The sequence below is a fragment of the Coregonus lavaretus genome (assembly GCF_964263955.1).
Source record: "Coregonus lavaretus genome assembly, chromosome: 37".
In the NCBI taxonomy this organism is placed as follows: domain Eukaryota; kingdom Metazoa; phylum Chordata; class Actinopteri; order Salmoniformes; family Salmonidae; genus Coregonus; species Coregonus lavaretus.
The window spans coordinates 31,769,205-31,784,104 of NC_140024.1; the positions used below are offsets into that span (position 1 = coordinate 31,769,205).

Genomic DNA, 14,900 nt, shown 5'->3' on the forward strand with positions numbered 1-14,900 from the left:
ACTGAGGTAAAAGACCGGTCCAATTTGTCTCCTATCATGCATGGTATTTTGACAGAAAGGAGCACAAAGGAGTAGTTTCATTCCCCAAAATTAATTAATAACAGCAGTGTGTGTATCAAATCTACATTACATGTCCATTAAAATGTTTAACGTCAAATCTTTGTGTGCATACACATCAGCAACTTCTTCTAACAGCAATTTGAAAGTAGACGTTTTGAAGGATTTTTTTTTTATTATGACAACCTAAGTTGCTACGCTACAATGTTGCTAACGTCATCAATCTGTAAGTTAAGTTGCAAATCTTCATGGCTCGACTTCGACAGTACAGCTGAAATGTAGCCTCACATGACCTAAACTCTCCAAAGTGTCGTTTTTTGTCTCAAACAGTTGACTGTATGGTAGGGTAGGGTAAACACGACTTTTGACACAATATCGGTACCACTTCACCACAGAATTTCAACCAAGGTCTTTATTGCAACTCATTAACTAAACAAAAAAAATAGTTATTTCCAAGTAGAGATCTCTATCCATATCTATGGTGGTCCACCAAATCGATGATGACACCTACCACTACCAGGTAGAGATCTCTATCCATCTCTATGGTGGTCCACCAAATGGATGATGACACTACCAGGATGCTTAATTACGAACTTCCTCCTGATACATCCTCTTCATGAGTCACCTATTAAACATCAACTCCCAACAGCCTCAACAATAAAGTTCCTTAAATGTATGTTTTTGTATATATTTTTTTCCTTTTCTATTAGTTCAATTGTATTCTGCCATGTGAATGAATTAAAACAACTTGAACTGAAGCTTCTTTATATAACGGCCCGATGTCGCAAGGATCTGTACACAATTCCTTGAAGCTGAAAATGTCCCAGTTCTTCCATAGCCTGCATACTCACCAGACATGTCATCCTTTGAGCATGTTTGAGATGCTCTGGATTGACGTGTACGACAGCGTGTTCCAGTTCCTGACAATATCCAGCAACTTCGCACAGTCATTGAAGAGGAGTGGGACAACATTCCACAGGCCACAATCAACAGCCTGATCAACTCTATGCAAAGGAGACATGTCGCGCTGCATGACGCAAATTGTTGCCACGCCAGATAATGACTGGTTTTCTGATCCATGCCCCTACCTTTTTTTAAAAAGGTATCTGTGACCAATAGATGCATATCTGTATTCCCAGTCATGTGAAATCCATAGATAAGGGCCTAAAGATTTTATTTCAAATCTGATTTCCTTATATGAATCGTAACTCAGTAAAATCTTTGAAATTGTTTATTTTTGTTGATGAGATTATGGACAAGAGTGAGAATTTTTATTTGTCAAACGGCAGCCAAGCATCGATCATCATGTCACCAGAATAAGACCCTCGATATTTATTGGAAACCCAGCATCTAGCTCATCACCGTGCACTTTCACCACCCTGTGAAGTTCATTGTAACTTATCTGTAGCCTAATAGAGAGCAATATTAATAGTATTTTTGTAGGCACTAACTCTGCCATGCTACGTTTAGCAAAGCCTATAGAGTACCACAGTATGAGTCATAATACCCATGAAATCTAGCGGTCAAAGAGTGAAATGGTTCCAATCGTTTTTCCACCATTCATTTTTCCCATAAGGGATTTTAGAAACACTTAAAATAAGGGCTGTGTTTTGTGTAGGCTTACCCTGGCGTGACGTTTTGATAACCGTGTAAATCTCTCTAGGACAAGCAAGAAAGTTTTGGACTCACCTTGTTGTGCTGTGCTCACTTGAAGGTGGCGCAGCGGTCCTTCTTGAGGGCAAGTTTTGTCATCAAAGTCTGGCATTCTCTGGATTTATGGTGTTTTCAAGACAACTGGTAACTCAGGGGGAAAAAACAAGGTCGAATCATGACGTCAGTGATCTTCAGGTCGGAGCTCTAGAAAGAGGCCCGAGTTCCTGACTTGGAATTCTGAGTTGGATGACCGTTCAAAACTTATTTTCCCAGTCGGAGCTCGTTTTTTGGCTGATCCGTTTGTGGTTTCAGGGTGGGTGAAAACAGAGTTGGGTGCTGTGGAATCGGTGAGGGTAACCAGAAGTGGTCTGGTGATAATTGTTTGTGTTGCAGAGGGAGCAGGCGCTCCGTGTTAAACGAATGGGGACAAGAGATGTGAATTGTTTTGCTCTCAAGAAAAGGGCGCCATTGAAAGGAGAGATTACTGGGGTAGCGGTAAATGTAAAAGTTGACCAACTGAAGAGGAAGATTCCCGGTGTTTGTGATGCTCGTCGTTTGGTGAGACGCAGACAGGGTGGCGAAAGTGGTGAAACAGAAGAGCCATTGTCTGTTCTTTTGAGTTTTGATGTTGAGTCTTTGCCCGACAAAGTGATGTTAGGATATATAAGTTATTCTGTACAAGCTTTTGTGCCGAATACATTACGTTGTTACAGGTGTCAAGCTTATGGGCATGTGGCAGCAGTGTGTAGGAGGGAGGTTCCTAGGTGTGAGAAGTGTGCAGAAGGGCATGAGACAAAGGAATGTGTAGCATTGGGGAAAGTGGTGGTATGTGTTAATTGTAGGGGTTCCCATGGGGCTGGGGTACAGAAATGTCCCGTGCGAGAGAGGCAGGTTGAGGTTTCCAGGGTTAGAGTAGTGAAGAAGTTGTCATATGCTGAGGCAGTGAAGAAAGTAGTGGAAAATGGGTCAAGGGGGAGGGATCCTGAGAGGAATGGTGTGAGTAGTAGATCTGTACCAGTACAGAGGGATAGGCCAACAAGTGATACATGTTTCAGTGAGATTGGATTTTTAGCATTTATAGCAATGGTTATCAACTGTACTTGCAGGGATGGAACGTAAGTCGCCAAAAATTGAGGTTGTGTTGGCAACTGCAGAGAGGTATTTGGGTGTGCGAGACTTGACATCAAAAGAGTTACAGGGTGTGTTAAGTAGTAGTGTCACATCCTTTCAGGTTGTTGGCCTGAGGTAGGACTAAATAGATTTAAATAGTGGAGTAGGGTGGTGTTATTTTTTATTTAGTAATTTTTTTTGTGAGTGTAGTGTTAGATGGCAGGGTATTTGTTTATTAATTTTTTCAAGCAAAGTATAAGGAAGTTGTACTCCAGTCTAGTAGGTGGCGGTGATGCACCATACCGTTGGATGCCAACCGCCGATAAACCCCACTGAAGAAGAAGAAGAAGAAGACTAGTTCCCCATTGTGTTGAAGGCTCGGGAGTCAGAGAGTTCCGAGTTCCCAGATGTTGTGAAAGCAGCAGTAATATTAGGGGCGTTTTCACATTATGGATCTTTTCACAGGTGGTGAGTATTCTGTGCCACCCACAAAATGAATATCTTCAGGATTAGAAAAGGTTTTCTAACCACCGTTCTACTCTGCTTCACTACTATAGTTGTGTTTTATTTTGGACAGCAATCCTCCAATTCACTTGTGGATTTTGTTACAAATGCCCTTCGGCCGCTAGACGGGATCTTCTCTCCACAGCCGGACGATGACCCATGGTTTCAGAAGTGCTTCATCAGATCTATCAAACCATTTCTGACGAGAGAGAACAAGAAACTCTCCAATGATACCAGAACGTGGTGGCGGGTAGGCTATATATTTATTTATTTATTAACATATATATTTTCCATTATGTTAAAAAAAAAGGCGTAACAAACAACATTGGATAAATAAAATCATTTCTAGCGCAAGTCCAATGCATTCAGTAATAGGCCTATAATTTATTGAATTTATAGCCTATACACAGACCCTAGCAATAACAAACAGCCTACTATGCTTGTTGGGTCAACTGTTAAAAGAAAACCAATTAGAAAAATAAGACACCGTCCACCCCATCCCACCAGAGTAGCCTGTGGCGGGTAAATGATTGATTATTCAAAACTTTATTGCACTAGCTTACCCCATCTGTAAAGAACAACCCCACTGGGCACCGACATCATTTCAACATCAACTTTTGATTTACATTTTGGTTGAGCTGTCAACTAACGTGAAATCAACCATACATCCAATGACATACACATGTCATTGGATTTAGGTTAAAAGTTGGGTGAAGAAGACGACATTCCCTTACATTAATGACTTTATGCAAATCCAATCAATTTTCCATGTTGATTCAAGGTCATCATATAGATTTGTTTTGTTGAAATTATGTGGAAACAACATTTATTCAAACAGTTTTTGTCCAGTGGGATTGATCAACTGTCACAGTAGCCTCCAATGTAGATTAGCCTATTAACGTTCCTGTTGCTCAATTAATGTCCCAAACACTCACTACCACTATACATTGAAATGTTCATTATTTTCTTAAGGTAAGCACCTTTTTTAATAGCCTACTGTTGCATGTTTATTTTCTCATGAGGTGTTTATATGAGGGAGTTTAATTCAGAATGAACTTTTATTGGATTTGGTTTAGGCTGTGTGAATGAGTGAGCCCTTCACTACAAGGGCATTGTTTTAATGTATTGCTTATCTATTGGATAAAACAAGTTGTATGCAGAATTCCTTTAATTTTAACCATTCATCATTCCAGGCAATACTATAGCTACAATGTCAATTGTGCCTCTTCCCTGTTAATTGGGTGTGCATCCTGATTGGCTGGTTAATTGAACACTGTCCCGCTGACCCAATTATTGAATGAACTGGTGTGTTATTGCTTGACAGATCATTGTGGGTGTAAGGTGGCTGCATTTAGAAAGGCAGCCCAATTCATTTATTTTTATTTTTTACTAATTAGTCTTTTGACCAATCAGCTTAGCGCCGAAAAAGATCTGATGTGAAATGATCCGATTTTATTGGTCAAACTACACAGTGGAACAAAGATCAGAATTGGGCTGCCTGTGTGAATGCAGCCTGGTTTTGCTTGGTTTATCCTGGCCTTTTACAATAAATTAAGCTTATTTTTTTTCACACTTTACTTCTGTTTTGTTTTTAAGCCTTTTTAAGTGATCGGGTAAGGCCAGCTCCTTCACAGGCTGCAATACAAGCGTGGTCACTGACAACTGACTAACTGATTGCTATTGTAGTCAACAATAACCTGTTTTTCTGGACAGGGACAATGACCAATCCAAACATAAGTCTCAGTATACTGAGAAATGATGCATTGCACCAGATTTAACAGCTCATTTCCCTCTGCAGGTGAACATTATATACAATCACACAATATGCGTACATCAGATTTGACTAGTGTGTGAGGGTTTGGGCTGATGTAATCTGCTTTGTGCTGCTTGACCATTGTTCTGTATTTATTGGTGTTTTATGTCTTGGCTGGCGCAATCAAATAAAGTACCATCTTATCACCAGAAAATGCAGAATGACCGTAGCACAGCCAACTTCAGTGAGGTGGTGGAGAAGTTGTTCCAGGTCATCCCCGATGCTGACCTCTACCCTGAGCGCCATGGGACCTGTGCTGTGGTGGGGAACTCTGGGAACCTCAAACGCTCCCACTATGGAGCCGTCATCGACTCCAGTGACGTCATCATAAGGTAGGCCAACAGAGGGTGTTGACAGAGGGCGTCCTTGCCACAAAGCCTGGTTTAGCATTGGCAGTGCCATTGAAGACTTATGCCATTTTGAATTAGTCAACTGGGTGGGACTTCCTATGGGTTAAGGAAGGATCACAGGATTCCATACAGCAGGGCAGTGCGCAGACCTTTTAGGGGGCAGGTGCTCAAAATGGGGAAAAAAAGGGCACCCACCGGTAACTGCCCGTCTTTCTGCTGCGCGTCGGCGATCAGCCAACCAGGCCGAATATTATGTAAATCAAATGTTATGCTGCTGTGGCAGCACTGTTGACATTTAAACTAGGTAGCTTACGACACACACTCAACTGGTGACCGCATCTCAAACCATGCACGTTTGGCTCCGTACAGGGCAGACCAGGGGTCGGGGTGGCGAACTTGAAGATGTCACATCAACTTGGGGGGGGCAGTGTGTTCAGAACAACAATGACAAAACAATATAATTTATACCACCACCCAAAAGGCCACTTGGCAAGTGGGAGGGAAAAGGGACAGGTCCTCAGGCACAGGTAGAACCCTATCTGTGTACGTGCCTGCCAACCACGTCAGCAGGAGGGATCAGCCAATTCATTAACGGCTATGTCCCAATTATCCCCACTAGCTCAAAGTGTGCACTTGTTCACTTCCCTTCCCTGATTTGAAAGGAAATGACTATATAAGAAATATGGTGGAACTCCCACTAGCTAACCCAGGCCTCCACCAATCCAATGCTTTTAGATTTGTGGGAAGTAGGGAACGACTGTACGCTCCAGTAGAAAGGAGCAAACCTTCCATAGCTGCAGGTGGCAGTAAATCACCAACCTTGGCTTTATGCCTGTACACACAGCACCACTCCAGATAGAGGTATGCACCATTTGTTTGTTTACTGACTGCCAATAAACTCATAGAAGTTGAAGAAGAAATCAACTACTTAAAATAAAGAGAGCCCTCAATGGCGCTACCCATGCGGTCACTATGAGCTTTGAAATATTGCAGTCATGGTATGAATTCCTGCTGTGTTGTCCAGAATGAACATGGCTCTTACCTCTGGCTATGAGGAGGATGTTGGGAACCGGACCACGTATCACGTCATGTACCCAGAGAGTGCCATAGATCTGGAGAACGCCACTAGGTTCCTGCTGATCCCTTTCAAGACACTGGACCTTCAGTGGCTACCAGGCGCCGTGACCACTGGGACTAACATCACTTTGTGAGTAACAACTTATTGTGGACTCTTCTGATTAGTTATAACAGTGTTTCTCAACACCGGTCCTCCAGTTCCCCCAGCGGCACATGTTGTTGTATCCCCGGACAAAAACACCTGATTCAACTAATTGAGGGCTTGATGATTAGTTGACAGGTTGAATCAGGTGTGCTTGTCCAGGGGCTACAACAAACATGTGTGCTGTTGGGGGGACTGGAGTGGGAAACACCATGCATTTTTCTAAGATAACATAGCTAGCACTTCCTAGATGAAATTAAGTCTTATTTTATTCAACAGCTCATATTTACCTCTTAGACAGAAGATAAAGGCCAACAAAGATTTGGTGAGTCACCTTGTTAATTTATTATGGTTATAATACAGCTACAGAGTCAATGACATCTAATTCATGATCTTTTATACTGTCTCTTGGACAGTAGGTCTGCTTGGAATTGAGGATGTGTGGTATGGGCAGAGCCATGTAAATATAAAAACATTTTTTTAAACAGTTAAATATATGGTTATAGGAGGTTCCCTAATAAAAAGCATGAGCTGGCGCACACCCAGGGAACATTATTTGATGTAGAGGTGCTGACTAACGACACACCCAGATAACATTATTTTATGTAGAAGGTGCTGACTAATGGTGAATAAACTGAAAGCTATAAAAACAAATAAAGGGAGTTGCACACTCTATGTATAAACTCTATGTATAAACTCCCAGTCATTTACTGGGAAAGAAACCACCAATGTTTTGGCATCACTGTGCCTTCTTCAGGGTGATGTCATGAATGCTTGAACCAGGTTATGTAGACAAACAGTGCAATTAGTGCAACCAATGACAATAGTGATGGGTGTGTCGTAATTGCTAGGTTAATCAGAATGAATTAAGCGAAACTGTTAAAAGACAATAGTCCACAGCGTATTGCATATATTATGCCATTGTTATCATCAGCATCAACATACATTGTTTCATTTAATATCACATATATATATTTAAATATTTCCAATTTCATTAACTGTTTTTGTTACATGTAATATTTTGGTTCAACCATAATGCAAAATAAGCATCATCAACAGGGGGACACACATTTGGTGTATGCTGATAAGCTGTGGAAAGAATACATTCATTTCCAAGACCTGTTAACAAAAAAATATAATTGGTCATAAAAAGGGCCTGAGATCAAAGTCAATATTCAGACCACTGGGGGGGGTGGGGTCAATGTTTTTACAGGTGGTTTTCTAACAAAGGAGGTGGTGATGTCAGACATAATTTAAATGTTTAGTCATTTAGCAGACGCTCTTATCCAGAGCAACTTAGTTTGTGAGTGCATACATTTTCATACTGGTCCCCCGTGGGAATCGAACCCACAACCCTGGCGTTGCAAGCGTAGTGCTCTACCAACTGAGCTACACGGGACATTTGTATTATTATTTGCCTAAGGGCAAATCTGTCATTACAAGTCATAGTTTGAGACGGCATCAGAATGGGAGTGTATTAAAAGTGCATAATTGCATCCGATCTCGGACACAATATCAATCTAACAAAGTTACTTCTCAAATTTGATGCATCACAATAGACATCATTCCTATTTTTCTAATTCAATCAGGTTGATAGACATGTAATGTGCAATGTATTCCATGCAGGTATTGGTTCTGAATCCTGTGTTTATGAAATATGTTCATGAATCCTGGCTTGACAATCAAGGAAAATACCCCTCCACCGGATTCATGGCTTTGATATTGGCCCTACACATCTGTGACGAGGTACGACCGATAGATATCAACAGATACAACAACACCTCAAGGCACAACGCGGGCTGTAAAGAGAGACACTCTAACACGCAGTAATGTTGTGGTTATCAATCAATCAATCACATTTTATTTATAAAGCCCTTTTTACATCCGCAGATGTACAGAAACCCAGCCTAAAACCCCAAACAGCAAGCAATGCAGATGTAGAAGCACGGTGACTAGGAAAAAACTCCCTAGAAAGGCAGAAACCTAGAGAGGAACCAGGCTCTGAGGGGTGGCCAGTCCCGGGTGGAGATTATAACAGTACATGGCCATTAAGGCCAGATTTTTCTCCAAGATATTCATAGATGACCAGCAGGGTCAAATAATAATCACAGTGGTTGTAGAGGTTGCAACAGGGAGAGAGAGTTGAAAATGGCAGGTCTGGGACAAGGTAGCACGTCCGGTGAACAGGTCAGGGTTCCATAGCTGCAGGCACTGTGGATTTTATATTGTACATTAGTAATATTAGAGTAATAATATCTTCAATTAGGCAGCTAATGAGGATCCTAATAAATACTAAATATCAACACGCTCTGCTAGGAATGTAGATAGGAGTGTACTTTCTCACCTCCCTACACTACACACTGTGTACTACACACGATACACACTGTGTACTACACACGATACACACTGTATACGATACACACTGTATACGATACACTGTATACTACACACGATACACACTGTACTACACACGATACACAATACACACTGTATACTACACACTGTGTACTACACACGATACACACTGTATACTACACACTGTGTACTACACACGATACACACAATACACACTGTATACTACACACTGTGTACTACACACGATACACACTGTATACTACACACTGTGTACTACACATGATACACACTGTATATGATACACACTGTATACTACACACGAAACACACTGTATACTACACACTGTGTACTACACACTGTATACTACACACTGTGTACTACACACGATACACACTGTATACTACACACTGTGTACTACACATGATACACACTGTGTACTACACACGATACACACTGTATACTACACACAATTGCAGTGCAGGAAACCAACCCTGACACCTAATGGATTTACATAGCATAGCTCTGACAATATGTGGTATCGTCACACATTACTGGCCCAAATCATGTAGGTGTATAGACTGCGTACACAATATACCACATTGCCATAAATAAAACTTTTTGGTAAACATTTATTAAACTAACTCTCTAAACACTTATTTCCAATGCAGGTGAATGTGTATGGATTTGGGGAAGACAAAGATGGGAACTGGCACCACTACTGGGAAACCCTAACCAATAGAAAACTCAGAACTGGACTACACAATGGAAGCTATGAGTACAACGTCACCGTGAAGCTCTCGGAAATACACAAACTACAGATACATAAGGGATTTCACTAATATTTCATAAAGATAATTTCCCTTCCAGCTGTATATGCTATAAAGAGCTTTTTAATAAAGAGGTGTATTCAAATAGGTGTTAGCCTATTGTCTACATTGCACAGCATGTACATACTCTAATACCTTATCCTTTTATCTGCACTACCGTTTTTGGTTTTGCATGAACTTGAACAATGGGGGGCCATACTTGTGAAATTTGCTTAGACCATGGTTTAACCATTTGGTCTAAAATGGCTAGCTGCTAGCTTTTCTCATAGGCCAACCTGGCCAAATTAGCCACGATGCTGAGTACACCAGCTGAGCAAATAATTATATCCGGTAACAAATTCCGTCTCAGCCAATTTAAAGTTGACGTGACCCATCGCTTCTTTTTCACTAAAGCATCCTTACCCGGATTCCCGTTTAAGAGACAGGTTTAAGCCTGCTTGACAGAGACTAAGCTACTAGCCATCAAGCTAACGAAGTTGGTACCAGATGAGTTTTGCAACGGAAACCTCTTTGTCTGGAGAACTAAATGAACGGTTCCAGCGCTGTAGGAGCTGTATCTATTACGCTTTGTTTCGGGACAAATCGGATCACTCGGAGTTCCAATGTGGCAATTTGTTTACTTGCCGAGAATTATAGTCTTGAGGTGGCTTCCTTGATCACACAGGTCACCTGCCTACGTAAGAACTGTGGAAAATGCAGAGTGGAATGTTTACATTTTCTACGCCGGTGGCTGGACGGCGTTCGCGCTTGTTGGATGCATCTCCACCTTGTCGTTTATCCGACTGGCCAGTGCTGCGCGGAGCTCCCCCATCTGATAGCGCTGTCGAAGGAGCACATCATAAGGAGAAAGGCAATCAATGATGGTCGCATGTCACGAGCCGTGGAAGCCGAAGACGGCGACCTCCCGCAAAGCAGTCTACACTCCCAATGAGAGGCCCAGAGCGGATACAAACAACAAATAGTTTTGCCGTCCTGGAGCCTGATCTTCCTGCACCTTCGTTGCTGGGGGTGTCTGCGGCCGCAGTGCCTACTACTACGATTTCAAAGTCGATGTCGGCAACCTTCCGTCCCTGCTCTGGATCGAGCGGGGCTTCTCCATCTGTCGGAGGTCTGCATCCTGTGAAGCGTGGGAGTGGGCGGATTTCCTCGTCCTTCTCGCCAGCTGTGATTTTGGGCAGCTCCGTGGTAAGAAATGTGACCGTTCCTGGTGCAAAAACAATGTCCTATCCCGGAGCTCGAGTAAATTACATTACTTAGCTTCTCCCAAATGTACTACGTCAGGACACACGGAAATCGATTCTATCGTAGTCCATGTGGGTTTTAATGACATTATGAAGGGCAGCTCTGAACAGTTGAAACTGGATTGACTCTCTGCTAGACACTAACAAAAAACCCATAATATCTGGCCCTGTGCCCTCTCTGAATTGTGGCATTGAACGCTTTAGCACGATTCTTGCTCTTCACAACTGACTACGTGATTATTGCAGCTCAATGGGTATAACTTTTGTTGAGAATTTCGATACCTTTTGGAAACATAACACGTTTTATAAGGAGGCTCATTTGGGTTCCTGGATCCTTTCACAGCATTATAAGGCTGCAATTAGACAATGACATAGCAATGACCCAAGCCCAGCTCAGCTAATCCCTACCATTGCGACACAGAGTTGTCAAAATACTTCAGCAAATGTACATTACATCAGGGGCATCGGTAGACACAATATAAGTAACCTAATTTATGTCCCTCTAACTGCCCTGAATGCCTCTGCTGACCCTACAGCTATTGTACACAGTAATCATGTGCCTAAGAACCAGATTAATACTGTTAGCACTGAGCCGGTGTGCCCGAGGAGGAAGGCCACTGTGTGCAGCTCACCCTGCACTAACATAAAGAACATGAGCACATCTACTGCTGCTAAGCTTCCCAGTAAAGAAATAAAAACAAGTAAGCATCCCAGAAGAAAAGTGATCAAAATAGCCCACGTTAACATATGTAGGTTCATGAAATCAATAATTTGCTAGTAACAGATGACATTCATATTCTGACTCTCTGAAACTCACTTAGATAATACCTTTGATGATACAGTTGTAGCAATACAAGGTTATAACATTTACAGGAAACATAGAAATGCCAATGGTAGAGGTGTTGCTGTTTATATTCGGAACCACATTCCTGTGAAGTTTAGAGAGGATCTCATGTTAAATACTGTTGAAGTAATATGGCTACAGGTTCATCTGCCTCACCTAAAGCCCATTCTGGTGGGAAGCTGCTATAGACCACCAAGTTCTAACAGGTAGTATCTGGATAAGGTGTGAAATGCTTGATAATGTATGTGATATCAACAGAGAGGTATACTTTCTGGGTGATTTTTAAATATTGACTGGTTTTCATCAGGCTGCCCACTCAAGAGAATGCTTCAAACTGTAACCAGTGCCTGCAACCTGGTTCAGGTTATCAGTCAACCTACCAGGGTAGTTAGAAACAGTACAGGATTTAAATCATCAACATGTATTGATCATATCTTTTTAAAAGTTATTTTTTAGGGGGTAGATCAGCTTTAATATTTCAGATAGATTGTAACTTCCATCAATGTAATTGTCTGCATCACTTCCAATCCCCAATGTTGTTTTTTTCTCGCAAATATACATACATACATGCATATCCTTTTTTAAATTCTATTTCCCATCATTACTTTCCAACCCCACCACCCCTTCCCTAATTGGAGTTAACTAGTGAACAACAATGCTTAGGCCTCTACTTCCAGCATACTATATACATTTTATGGACACAGACACATTTTACAATAATTATATTTGGTTTGTTTTTACTTTTGAAGTCCATCTGGTTTGCTTCTATATGCCATATATTTCTAACTGTGCTCTTTCACAAAAGCTCTCAACCTATAACCTATATACTTATTATGGACACAGTATGCTTTACGTTAGTTATCTTGTTGTTATTAGTTGTTGTTATTAGTCCCATCCTTCAGCTCCATTCAACACCACCCATCTATCTCTTAACACCATCCCTATTGGATTTCTTTTTGCCATATATTTTTCAACTGTACTGTGATGTTTTACAAACATTCTGAACCTTTCTATTCTCATTGTTTCTACAGATTGTGAATTGAAAATAAACATTTATATTATTGATTGATTGACTATGACTTTTCAGATCACACAGCAGTGCTATGTGCAGGGTTAGCTCCAGGTACATGTGTCCAAAAACAAGCTACAAATGGACAGTACCAAAACAAATGATCTAATAATTCTGTCTCTTCGCAGCAAAATCTGCAGAGCTGGGAAGATTGTATCCCCCATATAAATAACATTCTATTGGTAGCAAGAATTTTATATAATTTAAATTGAAAAATTGTAAGTTTTGAATCCGGCTTCGTTTTGCGTATCAGTTCATAAACACTATGCCATGGAATCGGTACGTCAAAAATCTCTTCCCAACTATTTTGCAATCTATATGGGACGCCTGTAAATCCTTTGGTCCTTAAATGAAACTGGTATACTTTTTATCACAATTTTCTTTAACCAATTATGTTCTTTTAATGCAAGGCCGACAGACAAGTTCCTTACTTTTCCCCCTTCCACTTTCCTCTTCCATTTTTGCGGTAATGCTGCAATTATTTGGTTGTAATTTTGGGTAGACCAGACATTTCCATATGTTTTTGTTAGCTGCATGTGCGACAACTCCACCAGTCCTACCGATAAAATCATTTACGAAGATTATACCTTTTTTAAACATTTTTATCAATTAGTATATTTGAGTTTAACCACAATATTTGTTGTAATATTTGTTCTGTCGTTTCTGGAGGATTAAATTGAAATTGCAACCAACTCTCTATGGCTTGTTTTAGAAATAGTGATATTTGGGAGATAATTTCCTTTTCAAATAACTGAAAGTGAGAGGTTGTAATCTGAATTAAGGGAAAAAGGCCTTTCTTGAACATTGGGTGAGACAATCTTACTAATTTGCTAGAGAACCAGTTCGGATTTAAGTATAACTTTTGCATTACTGAAGCTTTTAGTGATACGTCTAATGCTTTAATATTTAATAATTTCTGTCCTCCAAATTCATATTCATTATATAAATAGGCCCGTTTTAATTTTGTCTGGCTTGCCATTACAAATAAAATGGAATATTTTCTTCTCATAATTAAAACTGTTCGCTAGGCGTAGGCAATACCATAAGCAAATAGGTAAACTGGGATAATACTAAAGAGCTAATCAAGGTGAATTTTCCACAAATTGACAGGTAGCAAGATCTTATCTATTTTTGCTAACTTTATATTAAAATGTATTGGAGTGAGAATTTATTTCATTTGGGATACATATTCAGAGTATATCCACATCACCATCAGACCATTTTATTGGTAAACTACATGGTAATGTAATTTTTTTTATTTTTTAGTGATCCAATATGTAATATACAGTGGGGGAAAAAAGTGTTTAGTCAGCCACCAATTGTGCAAGTTCTCCCACTTAAAAAGATGAGAGGCCTGTAATTTTCATCATAGGTACACGTCAACTATGACAGACAAATTGAGGAAAAAAAATGCAGAAAATCACATTGTAGGATTTTTAATGAATTTATTAGCAAATTATGGTGGAAAATAAGTATTTGGTCACCTACAAACAAGCAAGATTTCTGGCTCTCACAAACCTGTAACTTCTTCTTTAAGAGGCTCCTCTGTCCTCCACTCGTTACCTGTATTAATGGCACCTGTTTGAACTTGTTATCAGTATAAAAGACACCTGTCCACAACCTCAAACAGTCACACTCCAAACTCCACTATGGCCAAGACCAAAGAGCTGTCAAAGGACACCAGAAACAAAATTGTAGACCTGCACCAGGCTGGGAAGACTGAATCTGCAATAGGTAAGCAGCTTGGTTTGAAGAAATCAACTGTGGGAGCAATTATTAGGAAATGGAAGACATACAAGACCACTGATAATCTCCCTCGATCTGGGGCTCCACGCAAGATCTCACCCTGTGTGGTCAA

General features: G+C 40.6%; 1 protein-coding gene across 1 annotated transcript; it reads left to right on the forward strand.

Annotated features, from left to right (window-relative positions):
• Nucleotides 1-3,403: 3,403 nt before the first annotated feature.
• On the forward strand, nucleotides 3,404-9,970 carry LOC311111505 (CMP-N-acetylneuraminate-beta-galactosamide-alpha-2,3-sialyltransferase 1-like). The gene is made up of 6 exons (XM_084154241.1): nucleotides 3,404-3,574; nucleotides 5,288-5,469; nucleotides 6,512-6,694; nucleotides 6,986-7,031; nucleotides 8,333-8,452; nucleotides 9,730-9,970. Exons 2-6 carry the CDS (start codon nucleotides 5,291-5,293, stop codon nucleotides 9,898-9,900), a joined length of 699 nt encoding a protein of 232 aa, XP_084010367.1. The 5' UTR covers nucleotides 3,404-3,574; nucleotides 5,288-5,290; the 3' UTR covers nucleotides 9,901-9,970.
• Nucleotides 9,971-14,900: the final 4,930 nt, after the last annotated feature.